At 42.8% G+C, this 19,775-nt stretch overlaps 1 protein-coding gene across 13 annotated transcripts in view; it reads left to right on the top strand.

The window, feature by feature from the left end:
- LOC105465203 (AP2 associated kinase 1) overlaps window positions 1-19,775 on the top strand; it is a 223,190-nt gene that overhangs the window by 183,201 nt on the left and 20,214 nt on the right. For 9 of the 13 annotated variants that reach the window (XM_071076849.1, XM_071076850.1, XM_071076851.1 and 6 more), the window contains 4 exons: window positions 1,262-1,357; window positions 15,006-15,107; window positions 16,876-16,977; window positions 18,657-18,767. The exons of 2 other annotated variants lie outside the window; for them this stretch is intronic. In XM_071076849.1, coding sequence (XP_070932950.1) covers window positions 1,262-1,357; window positions 15,006-15,107; window positions 16,876-16,977; window positions 18,657-18,767 — 411 coding nt within the window. The remainder of the gene's footprint in view (window positions 1-1,261; window positions 1,358-15,005; window positions 15,108-16,875; window positions 16,978-18,656; window positions 18,768-19,775) is intronic. 2 more of the 13 variants (XM_071076853.1, XM_071076854.1) reach the window with 2 other exon arrangements.

The following is a 19,775-nucleotide window of genomic DNA, read 5'->3' as shown; positions in this document are numbered from 1 at the left end:
GAGAAAGATTCCGTCTCAAAAATTAAAAAAGAAAAGAAAAGAATGATAATGTAAAGCTGCATGTGGTGGTGTGTGCCTGTAGTCCCCAGCTACTAGGGAGGCTGAGGTGGGAGGATCGCTTGAGCCCAGGAGTTTAAGTCCAGCCTGGTTAACATAGCAAGACCCCAGTCTCTTAGAGAAAAAAGAAAATAAAAAGAATGATCATGTGGAAACCAAGGAACCTGGCTTCTGATCCTACCTCTGGCTAGTCTTTAACTTTTAGGCTTCATTTTCTTTTATGGGAAATAAAATTGCGCCAGAAAATTCTGAGACCACGTCAAGCTCTGTTATTCCATAGGGTGTATAGATTTCTGTAAATCTATATTTTGCCAAATATAGAATGAATGCCAATTGTATGTTAAATATAGTACAGAGATTGGGGCTTGTCTAACTTTGCAATAGGCAAGAAGTCTATTTCTGCCGCTTTCTGTGTGTCTGCCTATCACTGTATTAGACATCAAGGTGATATAGTAGGACTTAGTCCTTAAAGGACCTCAAGAGGGTGATAGACACACAGGAAGTACCTATATACATGCTAGATTACAAAACAGATAGTGTTAATGTTTGTTTATGTGCTAAAATGTGTGATATGCACAATACCTCCTCTAGACATTCTGAAAGAGATACTGTAGATTGCAGTATATCCAAGAAAGAAGTGGAATTTCAGACATATGAATACCCTGGTTTTATTGTTAATTGCATCTCATAATATGTTACAAGGACCAGGCTGAGCCAGGCACGGTAGCTCACGCCTGTAATCCTAGCACTTTGGGAGGCTGAGGCAGGCGGATCACCTGAGATCAGGAGTTGAAGACCAGCCTGACCAACATGGTGAAACCCTGTCTCTACTAAAAATACAAAAATTAGCTGTGTGTGGTGGTGGGCGACTCAGGAGGCTGAGGCAGGAGAATCGCTTGAACTGGGGAGGCGGAGGTTGCAATGAGCCAAGATTGCACCATCGCACTCCAGCCTGGTGGACAAGAGTGAGACTTCGTCTCAAAAAAAAAAAAAAAATGTCGGGGAGGGGACCAGGTTGAATATCTCATAGATACTTTGCTGTTCACTGGGCTACAGCCACTCATCCCCTTTTATTCTAGGCTTAGACTTACTCTGTAGTTTGAGCTGTTGCATTAATAGAGGGTAAACTTACCTAGATTTACTTGGTATTTTTGCTTTTCTCTTTTTTTCTCTCCTGACTCCTTCCCCTCCAACCTAACTCCAGCTGAAAAAAGGAAGGGTGGGCAGACTGTGGACTCTGGCCTCCCACTTCTAAGTGTGTCTGATCCTTTCATTCCTCTTCAAGTACCTGATGCACCAGGTAGGTAAATAGAAATGTTCTGAGGTTAAACAGCTTGATTTGCATGTCCCAGGCCCTATGGAAAATTCTGCCTTAAACACCCCATGAAAAGGATCTGAATTCCAAGCCCTAATAATAGGCTGCTGTTGCATAGTTTTACTCAATAAGAGGGGTAAACTTGTCTTGGAGGGTACTAGCCCTTAGCAAAGATAAAATCGGTTCAGGTTATACCAGATTGATTTCCATATTATATCAGTGTTCAGTTTTTCATCCTTGATGGTGTTAAAGGTGACATGAGGGGCCTATGTATTGGAAAGAACATTAGTCCAACATGGTTATAACAATGGCGGGGAGCCTGTAAGCACATGATAAAGTGAACAAAATGTGAATAGTGGTGATAGCGTGATAATGGGATTATGGATGACTTTTGTTCAGTTCTTACATTTCTATAATGTCTTTTTATTTTATAATATAAAAACACATAATAAAAATTAGGGAATGTGATAATAATTAATAGGGAATGTGAGTCAGGAAACCTGGGTTCCCTTCCAGCCTCTGCCCCTACCTGAAAAACCTTCTGGGCTTGGATCTTCATCAGTGAAGTGCACTGGACTGCAGGAGTTTCAATATCTCTTGTAGTCCACCATATCTCAATTTTAAGTAGCAGTCTAAAAAGTAGAAAGTGGTTGGTGTGTTCTGATGGAAAGAACTTTTGGAACAGTGACTGGATGCTTCCCATTTGGAGTTCAGGTTGCCAAAACTTTTCCTTCCGGCTTTCCTCCCCTACTCTTTTTGGTGGGAGGAGTGATGTGGGAAAGAGTGGCCGTCCTTTCTCTTATCTGTCAGTCTCCTCACAAAAGCAAATTGTTCCAGCTCCTTAGAAGCAGTTGACAATTGTTTTGCTTCTGATCATTTTTCCTTTTTTCCCGTTGTTGCCCCTGCCAACTCTTGACCTTGAACTGATAGGACTGGCTTGGTTCTTTTTCTCTCCCCAAATAAGAAAGGTATTTGATTGCTTGCTTCAAGATTGGAGTGATTGTGATGTTCATATCCTTTACGAAGTCTTCCCACCATCACTTACTAAGACAGACTGCAGCTAGGGTACCAAGGCAGTTTTTATTTTTTATTTTTAGACAAATTTGTTTACCCCTCTAAGGAGAAGCAAACACTTGCCTTGATCAGGTGGTACTCTAACTGTATAGCTTAATGGACCTAGATGTAGCTTAAAAATATCAAAAACCACTAAGGAATGATTCAATACAGGGTAGTTAAAAGAAAGGAAGGAATGAAATAGAGGCGCTTTGCCGGGCGCGGTGGCTCAAGCCTGTAATCCCAGCACTTTGGGAGGCCGAGACGGGCGGATCACGAGGTCAGGAGATCGAGACCATCCTGGCTAACACGGTGAAACCCCGTCTCTACTAAAAAATACAAAAAACTAGCCGGGCGAGGTGGCGGGCGCCTGTAGTCCCAGCTACTCGGGAGGCTGAGGCAGGAGAATGGCGCAAACCCGGGAGGCGGAGCTTGCAGTGAGCTGAGATCCGGCCACTGCACTCCAGCCTGGGCGATAGAGCGAGACTCCACCTCAAAAAAAAAAAAAAAAAAAGAAATAGAGGCGCTTTCTTCCTTTGCACTTTTCAGGTATGCCTGGCGGTACTTGGACAAGTTCATTTTGAACAGAAGGTTAGAAAAGTGTGGGCTGTAAACTCCAGCTGGGGCTGACTGTCTTTTCCTCCCTGTTTTGGTAATCATGGGATCAGACAAGGGAAAGAGGTGATGGAGGCACTCTCATTTTGACACCCCTTCAGGTTCTTGCTTTGCTGTTGCTTAGGTAGCTCATGGGCTGCAGAAGCCAGGAGGAAGGCCTCTTTGCACAGGGCAGAGGATGAGGGCCCTCAGACAAGTAACTGTCCTGTGCAGCTGTCACAGGAGTCCTCTGGATCAGGGTTGAAGAACCAGGCACATGCCCCAGGTGGCTCAGGAAATCGGCTCCAGCTTGTGGAAATGCGTCTGGGGCCACCAGAGCCAGCTGGCTGCCATCCTGCCTGCCTTCTTGTCATCTTTCCTGTCTCCTGGTTCTCCATGCTTCTTTCATCCCTGTGGATTCCCGCTGAAATGTTACTGGTATACACTTTAATACCAATTAAGCCAACACCTCTCTTGGGTTTCAGTGGAAAGATCAACTAAAATGAGACATTTTAATAGAGAACTCCAGGAGTGTGCTATTTACTTTCTGCTCTGTCAGACCAGACTCATCTGTTGAAAACATAAGGTAGACAGTTAACTCTTCTGTGCGCTGGTGAATTCTCATATCACTGAGGGGGCATAAAATCCAGGCTGCTTACTGCAACCTGCAAGGCCCTAAGTGGTGTGGCCCTCGCCTGCCCCTCTAACCTCAGCTGATAGCGCTCTTCCTCTCCATCTTGTCTTTCCTCCAACAAGCTAAGCTCATTCCCACCCCAGGGACTTTGCACTTGCTGGTGCTCAGCTTGGAAAGCCTTCCCTTCAGCTTTGTTCCCTTGTGTCATTCGACTTGTGGGTCTCCGTTTAAATGCCGTCTGCTCAGAAGGCCCACTGTGGTCCAACGGGCACTCCCATGCCTGGGCACTTTTTCTTCATAGCCCTTATCAGGACATAGTCCATCTTTCCTCATCTTATCACTGTCTGAGGGTGGGGCCTCATCTGTCTTATTTACCACCTTTATCAGCTGTGCCAAGGACACTGCCTGTATTCACTCAGTGAGTATTTACAGATCAGACAAATGAATGAAATAAAACCAGAGGCTGGAAGCCTTTAGGTGGCCCCATTACCCTCCATTTCTATCCCAGCTCCCAGGCACCAGACGACTGGCTCCATAGCCTTCCATCTGCACCTCTGCCAACTCCTGGGCAGTCCCCGCACACCCACTCTTTGAGAGTGAATAAAGGAAGACACAGCCCACAGTGTCAGGCAGCTGCCAGCCCCTGGGCTGATGAGAATAGTAGCTAAGGCTCAGCAGGTCCTTTAGCCCCGTCCTTTCACGGTGTCCTGCAGAATTGTGCTAAGTATATTATATTACCCACGGTGGCTTTGACTATTCTGCTTATTTTAACATTCAGCCTCTAGCACATTCAGTTACACAGCTTCTATATCAAGGCCACTGCATCCTTTTTTAACATTTTTAAATATTGAGTGAGGAAAGGGCTCAGGGTTCCGTGTCTCTGGAACCTGGGGAAACTACAAATTTGGTTTTACACTGCAAAAAGCAAGCAGTCTGTCACACCACCAGCCTACTATGGACACCAGTCAGCTTTTTTGCCTGGTTTTCTTTCTTTGTTTTGTATACATATTCATCTACTCTCAGCTATACTGATGATAAGAATCCTGAGAGGCTGGGTGTGGTGGCTCACACCTGTAATCCCAGCACTTTGGGAGGTCGAGGCGGGGGGATCACCTGAGGTCAGGAGTTCGAAACCAGCCTGACCAATATGATGAAATCCCTGTCTCTACAAAAAATAAAAAAATTAGCCAGGCATGGTGGCATGCGCCTGTAGTCCCAGGTACTCGGGAGACTGAGACAGGAGAATTGCTTGAACCCTGGAGGAGGAGTTTCCAGTGAGCTGAGATCACACTACTCCCCTGTAGCTGTAGCCTGGGCGACAGAGCAAGACTCTGTCTCAAAAAAAAAAAAAAAAAAAAGAATTGGCCAGGCGTGGTAGCTCACACCTGTAATCCCAGCACTCTGGGAGGATGAGGCAGGTGGATCAGAGCTCTGAGGTCAGGAGTTCAAGGCCAACCTGGCCAACATGGTGGGACCCCGTCTCTACTAAAAATACAAAAATTAGCTGGGCATGGTGGTGGGCACCTGTAGTGCCAGCCACTCAGGAGGCTGAAGCAGAAGAATTGCTTGAACCCGGGAGGCGGAGATTGGAGTGAGCCAAGATTGCGCCACTGCACTCCAGTCTGGGTGACAGAGCAAGACTCCATCTCAAAAAAAAAAAAAAAGACTCATGGACTCTTAGTCTCCTGAAGACCGTGCCTTTCAATGACTTTTAACATTTTTATTTTATACTTTTAAAATGATCACATACAAGTACCTTTGATCTTACAGATACTGGGGAGTGGTAGGTGGTAATGTCAAGTAACGCCCTCATTGTGTGGGTGAGGAAGTGAGGCCTTAGTGTTGTTCTGACTGTGCTCGGCCACACATTCCTTCTCTTGCCCACAGTCCCCAAACAGTGGATGTTTCTTTTATCTTTGGGACAGTTCCTAGATCAATAAAGCCTTTGACCAGAGAGCTAAATTCAAGGCTTTGGGAAATATAAAAATAGATTTGAAACTGTTAGACCTGAGTTCTAGCCATTAGTGGCTAGGTGATTGTGGTCAAATCACTTAAATTGTGCGTTCTTATCCTTAAAATTGGCAATACTAAAACCTACCTCATGGGGTGTTCTCAAGGTTTAGATGAAATCATATATTTGAAATTTCTATGTGAATTTTAAATTACTATAAAGATGGGAAATGCTGTTTCAACTTTGGTTCTACATCCCTATTCCCAGTGGGGCAGTCCTAGTTATCATAAAGTGATATTTTTCTCTTGTTGAAATTAAACTTGCTCTTATGACCCTTAACTTTTACACAACTGAGAGCCATTAAAATAGATTTCCTGGATACAGTGATTGTCAAACTATGGGTAAAGGGCACTGGATAATTATAGGTTGGTTCACTGGTTTGTTTTAAGGAACGTTTTTATTTTTCAAAGCACTATAAAACCAATTTTCTTAGAAGGTCTGGAATATGAAAATCATAGCCATGAACATTTGTATGCTTACAAAGCTGCCAAATGATGCATGGCTAGTGAGTCTCAGAGTATTTCATTGATGCTCAAATGCTGCTTGTCCATTTATTTGCCTTCTGTATGCATTAGGAAACAAATAAGCTACAAGTAGTACCAGCGTTTTAAAATATGGTAGAAAAGAGGCTGGGCCAGGCTCATGCCTATAATCTCAGCACTTTGCAGGACCAAAGTGAAAGGATCACTTGAGCCCCGGAGTTTGAGACCAGCCTGGGCAACATGGTGAGACCCTGTCTCTAAAAAAAAAAAAAAGAAAAAAAATTGTTTTAATTAGCCAGGCATAGTGGTGCATGCTTGTAGTCCTAGCTACTTGGGAGGCTGAGGCAGGAGGATCCCTTGAGCCCAGAAGTTTGAGGCTGCAATCAGCTATGATCACACCACTGCACTCCAGCCTGGGTGTGACAGAGCGAGACCCTGTCTCTCAAAAAATGTGTGTGTGTGTATGTACACACACATAGATATATATTAGAAAGATTGAGGAATTTTCTCTGAAAATTGGGGACAATATTTTTAAATCATTCTTTAAATTGTAGTAAAATGTACATAATGAGATTTACCATTTTAACCATTTCTAAGTGTACAGTTCAGTGGCATTAAGTACATTCTTATTGTTTTGCAGCCATCACTACCATCCATCCACCCACCTTTTTTCATCTTGCAAAACTGAAACTCTGTACCCATTAAACAACAACTCTCTGTTTTCCCTTCTTCCCAGCCCCTGGCAGCCATCACTCTATTTTCTGTATCTATGAATTTGACTACTCTAGGAACCGAATATAAGTGGAATCATACAGTATTTGTCCTTTTGTGACTGGCTTATTTCACTTAGCATCGTATCCTTAAGGTTCATTCATGTTGTAGCATATGTCAGAATTTTCTGTCTTTCTCAGGCTAAGTAATAGTCCATTGTATGTATATACCACATTTTCTTTCTCCTTTCCTCTGTTAATCGACACTTGGATTGCTTCCATCTTTTGTCTTTTGTGAGTGACGTGGCTGTGAACATTGAGTGTACAAATATCTCTTCCAGATCCTGCTTTCAATTCTCTTGGGTATATACCCGGAAATGGAATTGCTGGATCATATGCTAATTCTATTTTTAACTTTTTGAGGACCACTGTTTTCCATAGAGGCTGCATCATTTTACATCCCCACCAACAATGCACAAGGATTTGAGGAAACGATTTTTATAACAACTCTGCAGTACTGATCTCGGTTTTCCACAGACTAAGCAAGAAGGCATTCATTGCCCCATCAGTGTTGCTTCTTAGAATTAAAATCTTTTTTTAAAAAAAGTGCCTCTTGGTTTATGGTACTTCATCATCTCTTGAGAAGTTAAGCAAGAGAAGCTGTGTTTTCTCAATGGTTTGTCATCAAGACGGGTATTCTTCTCATAACTTTTGGCCTGGCATCTTCCTCATTTCCAACTGCAGTCTAGTGATACTGAGAAGTCCAAGGTTGGTCATAATATGTGTTTTTACTCTGAAAGCTTATCTTTCTGCAGATTTAATTCCCTAAAATGAGCTTGGAATGGGGCATGATGTTTGACTTTTGCTTCCAACTTGCAGATGTCACAAATGGTTTCTCAATGCTAAGAACTCTTTAGAGTGACTAGATTTCGTTTTATTTTATTTCTTTTTTAGGGTGACTAGAGTTTTAAAACATAATCTCTCATCATGAGACTTCAGGGCTTACACCCCAAATCAGACAGAACATAAATTTCAAAGCCACAAGGCTGGAGCAGCTGCGTCCTCTTTTTTGGTGGGGCTCGTGTTCGGCCCTTCCATGTCTGTCCGTTCAGCCTGTTCTGCTCCTCCTGGTCATATTCTTAACTAGAGTCAGAATGGGCCTTGAGCAAGCCCTTGGTTTTATTAGCCTGTATAAGTAGGTACCTGTCCTCTTTTTTTTTTTTTTTCCCGAGACTGAGTCTCGCTCTGTCGCCCAGGCTGGAGTGCAGTGGTGCGATCTCAGCTCACTGCAACCTCCGCCTCCTGGCTTCAAGTGATTCTCCTGCCTCAGCCCCCCGAGTAGCTCGGATTACAGGCGTGCGCCACCACACCTGGCTAATTTTTGTATTTTTCATAGAGATTGTGTTTCACCATGCTGGCCGAGCTGGTCTCGAACTCCTGACCTTAGGTGATCCACCTACCTCAGTGTCCCAAAGCGCTGGGATTACAGGGGTGAGCCCCACAGCCAGCATCTCTTTTGATATTTTAAGAGAGGGACTGGACATGGTGGCTCACTCCTGTAGTCCCAGCACTTTGGGAGGCTGAGATGGGTGGATCACTTGAGGCCAGGAGTTTGAGACAAGACTGGGTAACATACAGGGACCCCATTTTTTCAAAAAAAGAAAAAGTTTTAAGTTAGCCAGGCATGGTGGCATGCATCTGTAGTTCCAGTTACTTGGAGGCTAAGGTAGGAGTGCTGGGATTACAAGCATGAGCCACTCCGCCTGGCCAGTTTAATCTTCATTTTGTCAATAAGAGAACTTCAATCTAGAGAGAGTAAGAGATTTGCCCAAAGTACTACACACACTTAGTGCAGAACAGATCTCCTGTTTCTTAGTACCTTGTCTACCTCTCTGTTAGACCATCCTGCCTCATCCCCACCTTTCACTTTATTCTAACAGTTCTGCTTATTCTGTTCTCACCCAAGGCACTTGAGTAAAATATGGAGCTTGACCCATATTCATTACTGTAATCACAGGCACCTGTGGCCTAGTGACCCCCCTAGCCCATCTAGTCCTCTTACTTAAAAGAGATGTTAATCCCCTTTTATGTACCAAACGCTTTATTTATACACGCATTCATTCTGATAAATACACCCTTTTAATCCCAACAACACTTTAAAGTAGTTCTTAATCTGTTTACAGCTGAGAAAATTGCTTAGAAAAATCAGGCAACTCGGCCGGGCGCGGTGGCTCAAGCCTGTAATCCCAGCACTTTGGGAGGCCGAGACGGGCGGATCACGAGGTCAGGAGATGGAGACCATCCTGGCTAACACGGTGAAACCCCGTCTCTACTAAAAAATACAAAAAACTAGCCGGGCGAGGTGGCGGGCGCCTGCAGTCCCAGCTACTCGGGAGGCTGAGGCAGGAGAATGGCGTAAACCCGGGAGGCGGAGCTTGCAGTAAGCTGAGATCCGGCCACTGCACTCCAGCCTGGGCGACAGAGCAAGACTCTGTCTCAAAAAAAAAAAAAAAGAAAAAAAGAAAAATCAGGCAACTTAAATTCAGGCTCTTTTGCTCTTTATTTTTTAGGATTTTGCAGGCCCCAGCTAAAATCCCTAAAATGTATATTATCACAATAAAAAGTAAAAATAAATCAATAAAATGATACTCTCTATCTTTTTTTATAACTTCTACTTATATTCGAGATTTAGGGGATACGTGTGCATGTTTGTTACCTGGGTACATAGCATGATGCTGAGGTTTGGGGTACAACTGATCCCATCACCCAGGTACTGAACATTGTACCCGATAGTTATTCAACCCTTGTTCACCTCCCTCAGACACACATACACGCGCACGCACGTGCACACACACACATTTAGAGTCTGGAGTCAGTTCTAAAAATATCAGAGTAAGCCTAAAAACTAATGCAAAACTTGGCCGAGCGCAGCGGCTCACACCTATAATTCCAGCACTTTGGATCACCTGAGGTCAGGAGTTTGAGACCAGCCTGACCAACATGGCGAAACCCATCTCTAATAAAAATAAGAAAAATTAGCTGGGTGTGGTGGCAGGCGCCTGTAATCCCAGCTACTCGGGAGGCTGAGACAGGAGAATCGCTTGAACCCAGGAAGTGGAGGTTGCAGTGAGCCGAGATCGTGCCATTGCACTCCAGCCTGGGCAACAAGAGCGAAACTCCGTCTCAAAAACAAAACAAAACAAACCAAACAAACAAAAACTAATGCAAAACTGGACCATTTTCTTCTCTTCAGAATTGTCCACTGCTTTTCACAAACATTTCTTAGGAAGATTAAATCATTTCTAAAATACAATTTATAAATAATTTGGGGGTTTTGTTGGTCTGTCCCCTTATATAATTGAGAATAACAGTGTCAGTCTTTGTACATTTCAGGTGTGAACTGTCCCAGAAGAATAGCTTTTGCCTTTGCAACCAAAGAAGCTACTTCTCATAACTCATGGGGAAAAAAGATCTTTGTTCATTAGACAGCACTAAGTCATGATATACTGATGTGAAGTTTGATGTTTTTGGATCTTAAGAAACACTTCTACAGTTTCCTACATTCACCACTCTCTTCTCTGTGCTATTCTTCTCCGTGCAGTTCTTCATCATGATACTTGGCTTCAGTGTGTTTCTATTAAACTGTAAGAGAAAGGACAGAATTTATAAAACAAAGGATATCAGGGCCAGCCCTTGATGCAGATGGAAGGCCTCCAGGCTCCATGAGTTACAGACTGTCAGCATCCTATAGCCTTTCTTGCGCCTCCCATTATATCCTTTTCTCAAGTTCTTCATTTACAATGGCCAAAAATGACCAGTAATAGCTTTAGATGTGACCTCTTCTAAGAGTCCTTTCATTTTTAAGCAATCAAAACTTTAGTTAAACTGGAAGAATTAATCTCTAGTGTGGTCAAATATCTGAGTCTTAGTATCAGCTAGCTAGCTCTCTTGCTTACTTGCTGTGAGATCTTTGGCAAGTTACTTTAACTTTCTGGAGCTGGTTCCTTCATTCATAAATGAGAAGGCTGAATTACATAAGATATGAGGTTCTTTCCAGTGCTAACCTGCCTGATAACATTACCATTGTCCCTGGGACCATGTCTATGTGAAGACTCATATTCCTTTATTGATGGAGATAGGCAGACCCCTAGACAGATACAGAGAGAACTTCAAAGACAAGTCCAGGCTCTACCATGTCTAATCTGTGACTTTGGGCAAGTCACACATTCTCATGGTCTCTGATCTTCATTCTGTTAAACTGTGTTAGTATTCTCAAACCCAGGGGTTTTTGAATAATGAATGAAAATATTTGATATTAAGCTCTACAAATGTAAGTGATGTCCATCATTGTGATGGCACCTGAAGGCCCACTGAGTCACTGGGAACCTTCCCTCCCTGTGAGAATCCTGGGAGTCCAAGCAGCTCTTTGCACAGCTGTCCACCTTACATAGACGTGGCCTGTGCTCTCACTCCCAGCTTTGTACCTGGTATTGTTCTGTCTGCAGCTCCTCCCTCCGACATTTCTTGTATTTGAGTATTTCCCAAGCAGCCGTGACCATACAAGTTATCTATGTGAATAGCCTGTTACTTTGAGGTTTGGTCAGAAAACAAGCCTCCCTAAATTAGGCAGTTTACACCGTTCTGTCTCACCACACAACACGTGTACACTGATGTACTTCTTTACCCTCCCACATGCCTTTTTGCTCATGACTTATAAAAATATTAGATTCTTGAGCCAGGTTCAGTGGCTTATACCTGTAATGTCAGCAACTCAGGAGGCTGAGACAGGAGGATTAACTGAGGCCAGGAGCTCAAGACTGTCCTGGGCAGCATAGCGAGACCCCATCTCTAATAAAATGAAAAATAAAAAAAATTAGCCGAGCATGGTGGTACATGCCTGTAGCCCTAGCTTCCCAGGAGTTCGAGGCTGCAGTGAGCTGTGATCATTTCATAGCACTTCAGCCCGGGTGACAGAGCACTATCCTCCTCTCTCTTTAAAAAAAAGAAAAAAAAAAAAGAAAGGCTGGGCTCAGTGACTTCAGTGACTCACACCTGTAATCCCAGCACTTTGGGAGGCCAGGGTGGGTGGATCACCTGAGGTCAGGAGTTCGAGACCAGCCTGGCCATCATAGTGAAACCCTATCTCTGCTAAAAATACAAAAATTAGCTGAGTGTGGTGGTGCACACTCGTAATCCCAGTTACCGGAGACTGAGGCAGGAGAATCGCTTGGACATGGGAGGGGGAGGTTGCAGTGAGCCGAAATTGTGCCATTGCACTCCAGCCTGGGTGACAAGAGTCAAACTCCATCTCAGAAAAAAAGAAAAGAGGGAGATTCTTCTTCAACTCCTGTTCTTTCCACCTCCCCAGTCAAGCCAAAAGGCATAGATGTGGCAGGGCATCTGAGGGGAAACCAAGAACTGGGATACAAAGGTTCGTAAGACCCTTCCCTACCTTCAGTCATGTTTAAGGGCTGCAAGAGAATTGAGTGCAGGGTGCTCCAGAAGATTCCTGATGCAGCAGGAAGGTGGGGAAAAGCTTAGAGGAGATGGTATTGAGTGACAAGTACAAAAAAGTAGGGGGAGGCATCTCCATTTTACAGATGAGGAGATAATGTCAGAAGGTTAAGGAACTGTGCCAGAGTCACAACATGTCACCAGAGAGGCTAGAATTCAGAATCTGAAAGAATGCTAGCCTGAGGTTTTGCACCAAGATAAACTGCTGTATGAAAGACAAGCAAGTAATTTTGGTTCTTTACTTTTTATCCATTGCTTTCCAAGATTGCAAATATGTAAGTGCTAAGTTAAAAGAAGCAAATAATTTCATTTTTTTAAGTGACAGTTTTTTGAGGAGAGAGGAATGAAGCAAAAACTAGTGTTTGGAACAATGCAAAGTTAGACTTTTTAGGAAAACCATCTTATTTTTACCAGTATGCTGAAAATTATTAGAGATATTTTTCACATCTTATAATGTCATATATAGTATAAGGTTAATGCTAATATAATTATACTTGTGTACTTGGTTAGTGCCCTGTGAGGGTTTTTTCCTGCAACTGAAAAGCTTCCTTTTTTCTTCCTTCCTTTTTTTGTTTTTATTTATTTATTATTTTATTTTATTTTATTGAGACAGAGTCTCACTCTGTCACCCAGGCTGCAGTGCAATGGCACAATCTTGGCTCACTGCAGCCTCCGCCTCCTGAGTTCAAGCAATTCTCCTGCCTCAGCCTCCTGAGTAGCCGGGACTTCAGGCACGTGCCACCATGCCCGGCTAATTTTTGTATTTTTAGTAGAGGCCCCAGGGTTTCGCCATGTTGGTCAGGCTGGGACTATAGGCATGCACTACCACACCCGGCTGATTTTTGTATTTTAAGTAGAGACGTGGATTTCCCCATGTTGGCCAGGCTGGTCTCGAACTCCTGTCCTCAGGTGATCCATCCACCTCGGCCTCCCAAAGTGCTGGGATTACAGGCGTGAGCCACTGCGCCCAGCTGTCCTTTCTTTTTTTAAAAATATAAACGAGATATAAATGAGAAATGTAGCTTATTGTCATTTAATTCAAAGTTACCTACATTCCATAGACTCCAGAGAGGGTGAATTGGCTTTACATGTAAGTCTTTTTCTGCAGTGTGTTAATTATACTAAAGCAAATTATCTTGCCAAGATTCTGAAATCCATTCTTTTGTTTGACCTGTGTAGTTACAGATCACCTAAATTGAAGATCACCTAAAATTTGGTTCCTGTTTTTCCATGAATATCAATTTATTTCTTGCTTATCTCAATTCCCAAATGGCCTAGAAGAATACAGATTTATTACAACGTTATATACACGTTCTTGGACTTTAAGTCACTTTTCTCAAACAAACATTTTCATTTTAGTTATCTTAATGACATTTCCATGGTTTAAAAGAACATTGTTGACATGCCTTTCATTGGGCAAGTTACAGAATTTATGTGATCTAAGTCTCCTCTTAACAGGAAATATAAGCTCTAAATTCCCTTCCTCTTGTAAGATTCTATGATTCATTATTGTTTCAAGTTAATGCTTTACCTTTAATAGCTTAAAGGTAAATAGAGGGTTCTTGATGGATCAGGGCTAGAAGAATCATTTTAAGTTACCAGGTGTGACAAGTCTGGTGGCTCTGGCGTCCTTTTATTTCTTGGCCAGAAGACATCAAGAGTAATCCATTTTCGGGCTTAAGTGAATTTTGTGAGATTTGACCATGGAATAATATGACTGCCAGCATGTCACAGGTGCACAATTGGCAGACAATAAATGATCGTTGAAGTCAACTTAGGTGTGGTTGAATTGATTGTCTTGGTGAGTTATAAACTGTTTCTAAATAAAGTCCCCCCCAACCCCCCAAAAGAGAGATTCAAAACTAAGCCCAGGAAGGAAAATGAACGTACAAATATTTATATGCAGATGTTTATGGCAGCTTTATTTTTACTAGCTTAAAAACTGGAAACAACCAAATGTTTATCAGTTGGTGAATGGATCAACAAAGTGTGGTACAGCCATACAATGGAACAGGACCCAGCAGAAAAACAGAGCAAACTATTGATACTTGCGACCACACAGGTGAATTTCATCTCAAAGGCATTATGCCACAGGAAGGAAACCACACTCAAAAGACTACATACTCTATGGTTCCACTTACTGGAAATTCTTTAAAAGGCAAAGCTGTAGGGACAGAAAGCAGATCTGTAAAATGTTACCAGGGTCTGTGGTGAGAGGAAGGCACTGACTGTAAAGGGGTATGAAGGAATTTTCTCAGGTTTTGGAAATGTTCTGCATCATTTCAGTGGTAATGATGTGAATGTATACATTTGTCCAAACTAACCACGTTGTACACTTAAAATGGGTGACTTTTATTATATGCAAATTACACCTCAGATAAAAACAAGCAGACACAGCCAGGGCAGCATCTGGAATGCCTTACAAAGTGACTACTTCACTTGAGGAAGTGATCATTTTTAAACTGCCAATTTTGAAAGCCTGTTGTTAAGATATTAATAGCATTAATTTTTATGGTGAATCTATACCAAATATTGACCCCCCTAAAATGTGTTTGCATAGAGAATAGTGAATGATCCGCTGGCTTTAATATCTCATTACATTTTTGCTTTCTTTTTGTCTCTCTGCCCAACGTAGAAAAACTAATTGAGGGACTCAAATCTCCTGACACTTCTCTTCTGCTCCCTGACCTCTTGCCTATGACAGATCCTTTTGGTAGCACTTCCGATGCTGTAATTGGTAAAGTCATCATCTCTGTTTCTTCAGTCATGCATGATATGTGTGCCTGTTTCAAGAATGACAAGTACCTAGTTAACCAGTCCCCAGGGAATAGCCCTGCCACCCCCGAAGCCAAAGCTATTTAATCTCACTTGTATCACTCCAAATGAAGTGTTTTCCCTGCTTTTCAGGGGTACAGCGTCTATTTTTTGCCTTTCTTAATACCTTAAGATTTCTAAAGTGGATCTCTTATGAATGAGGAGGAATGTGAAAAGTTTCACATGTAGTTAGAAAAACTTTTAAAAAGTTGGTTTCTAACTAGACTTTACCTTTGCTGAACTTAATGAAATTTAGCAGATTCTTCTTCTTTTTTTATTTTATTTTTATTTTTATTTTTTGAGACAGAGTTTCGCTCTTGTTGCCCAGGCTGGAGTGCAGTGGCGTGATACCGGCTCACCGCAACCTCTGCCTCCCAGGTTCAAGCGATTTTCCTGCCTCAGCCTCCCGAGTAGCTGGGATTACAGGCTTGCACCACCACGCCTGGCTACTTTTTATATTTTTAATAGAGACAGGGTTTCTTCATGTTGGTCAGGCTGGTCTCAAACTCCCGACCTTAGGTGATCCACCCACCTCAGCCTCCCAAAGTGCTGGGATTACAGGGGTGAGCCACCATGCCCAGCCCAGATTCTTCTTTAGAAGGCCCATGTACATCCAGCTGCAGTGGGACCAGCCTGGGAAACATAGGAAGACCCTATCTCTACAAAAAAAAAATTGTTAATTAGCCAGGTTTGGGGGCACACACCTGTGCTACCAGCTCTTTGGGAGGCTGAGACAGAAGATCGCTTTGAACCAGGGGGTTTGAGGCTGCAGTGAGCCCTGATCATGCCACTGCCCGCCAGCTTAGGTGACAGAGACCCATCTTAAACAAAATTTTTAAAATGTTATAAGGTCCGTGTATATACCAAGTATCAGTAACTGAGAAAACATTTTGCCCACTGGTTAAGCCCCATAAATAGAATCCAGGGCAGGGGCTTGGTCTGCTTCCTGTCTCACATTTCCCTGTGTTCCAACAGCAAGGCAGGCCAAATTTGCAAAATGTTCAAGGCCCCTGTACTTCAGGAGGGTCCAATTATGAGACACCTAATAATGCCTTTGGGCAGAAAGTCCTAGAACTCAGAAGTGCCATGACCTTGCATAGAGGTAGGCCTGCAGCTGAGGGGTGTCACATGGTGTAAAAAGCCTCCCAGCTACATCCTGGGATGGGGTTTGAGATGGATTAATGGCCTTCACATGGCACAGAGGATATTTATCCCCAGGTTTATCCCTTAATAAAAGCAAAATTACCAGAAAAAATTAAGGTGCCTTTCAGCCCATCTCTTCTGACATGGAAGAGGTTTGCTGAGCGGCTTATGTTCCAAATTTGTTTATGAGAACTGATCATCAGTGAGACTGGCCGCAGTGTTTCGCCTTGCACACGCATGCTCAGTGAAGCCTAGACGTTCAGAGCAGCAGAAATAAAGGAACTTACTGTTCTTTCCACTTTGCCTGAGACTGGCATTTTAGAGACCTGTTAAAAGAAAGCCTTCACACGGCTGGGTGCTGTGGCTCACGCTTGCAATCCCAGGACTTTGGGAAGCCAAGGTGGGAGAGATCGCTTGAGCTCAGGAGCGAGACACCATCTCAAAAAATGAGAATTTGAAAAAAGAAGAAAGCTTCACAGAATTTCCTAAAGAAACTTCTGACTCCCTTTCCCTTACCCTTTCCTCTTCTTAATGCTCTGTTACGAAAGAAAAAGCTGACGTTGCTGTTGAGAGTCTCATCCCAGGACTGGAGCCCCCAGTTCCCCAGCGCCTCCCATCTCAGACGGAATCTGTGACCTCGAATCGCACAGGTCAGTCAGGGGTCTCTGCAGCTGCAGGGACTGGTCGGTGCGGTGAACCTCTGAGCCAGTCTTTTCACGTGACTCGATCGATCCCGGGCTTCTTTTGCAGCCCAGGTACTTCCTGCTGAAATGGGCACTCTGAATTGTTACAGCCCCAGCTTCTAGAGGTTGAGGGATATATTTCCTTGCTAAAGAACTGAGTACTTTTTGGAGCCATGTTCTCTGTGGAGTAATCTCTGGGCTTTCTCTGGTTACAGTATTTCTTTATTCAAGATTCTTTTCACTGGTGGCGGGATCCCTCTATGTCCTTAATTAAAGAACTCCACCGAGCTGTAAGGACACCCTTAACCCTCCAGATTGCTGTGCATCTTTCCAGTCTACCAATGTCAGTGATGGCCATGGAGCTCATCTTCTATATATTGATGTTCTGTTCCCAGCATAGTGCTTTAATCTTGTATAGGTAATTTGCTATTAAATTGTAGGCAAAGTTGAAGTCTTCCCTAGATCTAATATTGCTTGTACCCTGATTTCAAAATTCAGTCTTACAGTCTTAATAGAATTTCTTAACTGCCCACAAATACAGATTTGGTAACCTTTTTTTTATTTTTGGGTCCATAATTCCCTTGATAAAAGTATCTGGTTTTCAAACTTGGATAGAAACAATTAGAAGCCTAGGAAACGTGTGGATAAATTCATGCAGGTGAAAAAAAAAATACCTCCAAAGACAATATGATTTATTTTCCTTGTTCTCATTTGAATGTTTTCTCCTAGAAAACTTTCTCAGAAAACAATCCCTGTGTTAAAATGCTTAAACTCAGGCTGGGTGTGGTGGCTCACACCTGTAATCCCAGCGCTTTGGGAGACTGAGGTGGGTGGATCACCCGAGGTCAGGAGTTTGAGACCAGCCTGACCAACATGGAGAAACCCCGTCTCCACTAAAAATACAAAATTAGCCGGGTGTGGTGGCGCATGCCTGTAATCCCAGCTACTCGAGAGGCTGAGGCAGGAGAATCACTTGAACCCAGAGGCAGAGGTTGCGGTGAGCCAAGATCGCCCCACTGCACTCCAGCCTGGGGGACAGAGCCAGACTGCATCTCAAAAAAAAAAAAATACTTTGAGTTTTTGTCTTGGTTTTCTGAAATCAAAATCATGTTCAAAGGGCCAATTTCAATGTAAAGAATACTAGTAAGAGGCATTGTGGGTGGGAACCTGGTTCTAGAAGGTACTGTTTAATCTTGTCGCATTCTGCTAATAATAAGCCAGAGGCAACCCTCTCCTAATCAGTTTGGATACTTCGTCCTATGGTAACTTCTTTCATTGAGTGTTTAGGGAAACTTTAAGTGAAAGTCTAATTGTAAAGTTTTTTCTCCCAAATGGCATTCACTAAGAACTGAGGTGCTAAAGTTAGCTCAGCATCCAAATCACAGACCTGTTTAACCAGCAACCTCTGAGCAAAAAATTTTCCTCTATTTCTATATTAATGTTAAGAGGAATCTAGAAAGACATGTTTCTGTAGATGAAAATCCAGAAGGCTTCACAGATTTCTTTTGGTTTTCTTTCTCCCACTTTGGCTTGTATGTGTAATGTGTAAATGCAGTAACTTAAAGGCTAAGATCTAATCTCATGATATTGTTGTGTGTGCCACTTAATGCCATCACTGACCTGGGATGCTGTGAATCTGGACTCAGATTCTCTCACCGGGGAAGATTCCCTGCTTGATTGTTCTCTGCTCTCTAACCCTACTACTGACCTTCTGGAAGAGTTTGCCCCCACAGCAATCTCTGCTCCAGTCCATAAAGGTAAATGCTTTCTTCTTCTCAGGCCCGCATGTGTCCTTAGAGGGGAAAGAACTAAACAACTTTTGAGAGTTTTTCTTATCAAAAGTCTTTACTAGTGAAGTTTTAAAACTACCTCCTTATATGGAAAACTTGAGTTTGTACTCTTACATACTGTGTTATAATACCTCTCAGTGAGAATATTTACTAAGACTTAGACAATAGGCCAGGTATGGTAGCTCAGGCCTGCAATCCCAGCACTTTGGGAGGCTGAGGTGGGAGGATCACTTGAGCCCAGGAATTTGAGACCAGCCTGGACAACATACGGAGTCTCAGTCTCTACAAAAAAATGTTTTAATTAGCCAGCCATGGCAGCATGCACCGATGGTACCAGCTTCTCGGAAGGCTGAGGTAGGATGATTGCTTGAGGCCGGGAGGGCAAAGCTGCAGTGAGCCATGATTATACCACTGCACTCCAGCCTGGGCAGCAGAGCAAGACTCTGTCTTAAAAAAAAAAAAAAAATAGCAGACAGGTACTAAAAATAAATAAAATTAAATCTAAAAAAAGACCTAGACAACAGATTGGTGAAAGTATTGCTTTCTGGCAAGAACATAGAATGCACATATTCCATGTTACCTTTAAAAGCTAGGTATCTTTGCAATCAATTCAAGTAGATGGTTGAAGTAACTATCTACTATCTGCTTATAATGATCAATATGATGCTTGTTGGCCTTAGATGTAAAATGGTTTTATCATATCTGATTCAAAGTTATTGCATAGTGATGACTGCAATAAAGAAATAAGCATCTTTCCTCAAAAGTCAGTCCTGTAAGTTTGAACTTGTAGAAGTTCACCTTCAAGTCATGATTGGTTACTGGATTTCTCTTTCTAATCTACCATTTCATTTTTTAGTCTTGGGTTAATAGTGGTCTGAAATCCTGCTGGACAGAGGTAGCTTGAATCAGATTCTATTCAATGAGTAGTTTGTGACAGTATCAGGCTCAATGCCTGGCTTACTTTGTTACTGAACT

The sequence above is a fragment of the Macaca nemestrina genome, chromosome 13 (assembly GCF_043159975.1).
Source record: "Macaca nemestrina isolate mMacNem1 chromosome 13, mMacNem.hap1, whole genome shotgun sequence".
Classification (NCBI taxonomy): domain Eukaryota; kingdom Metazoa; phylum Chordata; class Mammalia; order Primates; family Cercopithecidae; genus Macaca; species Macaca nemestrina.
The sequence above is the reverse complement of the archived record's forward strand: the minus strand, read 5'-3'. Positions and strand labels throughout refer to the sequence as shown.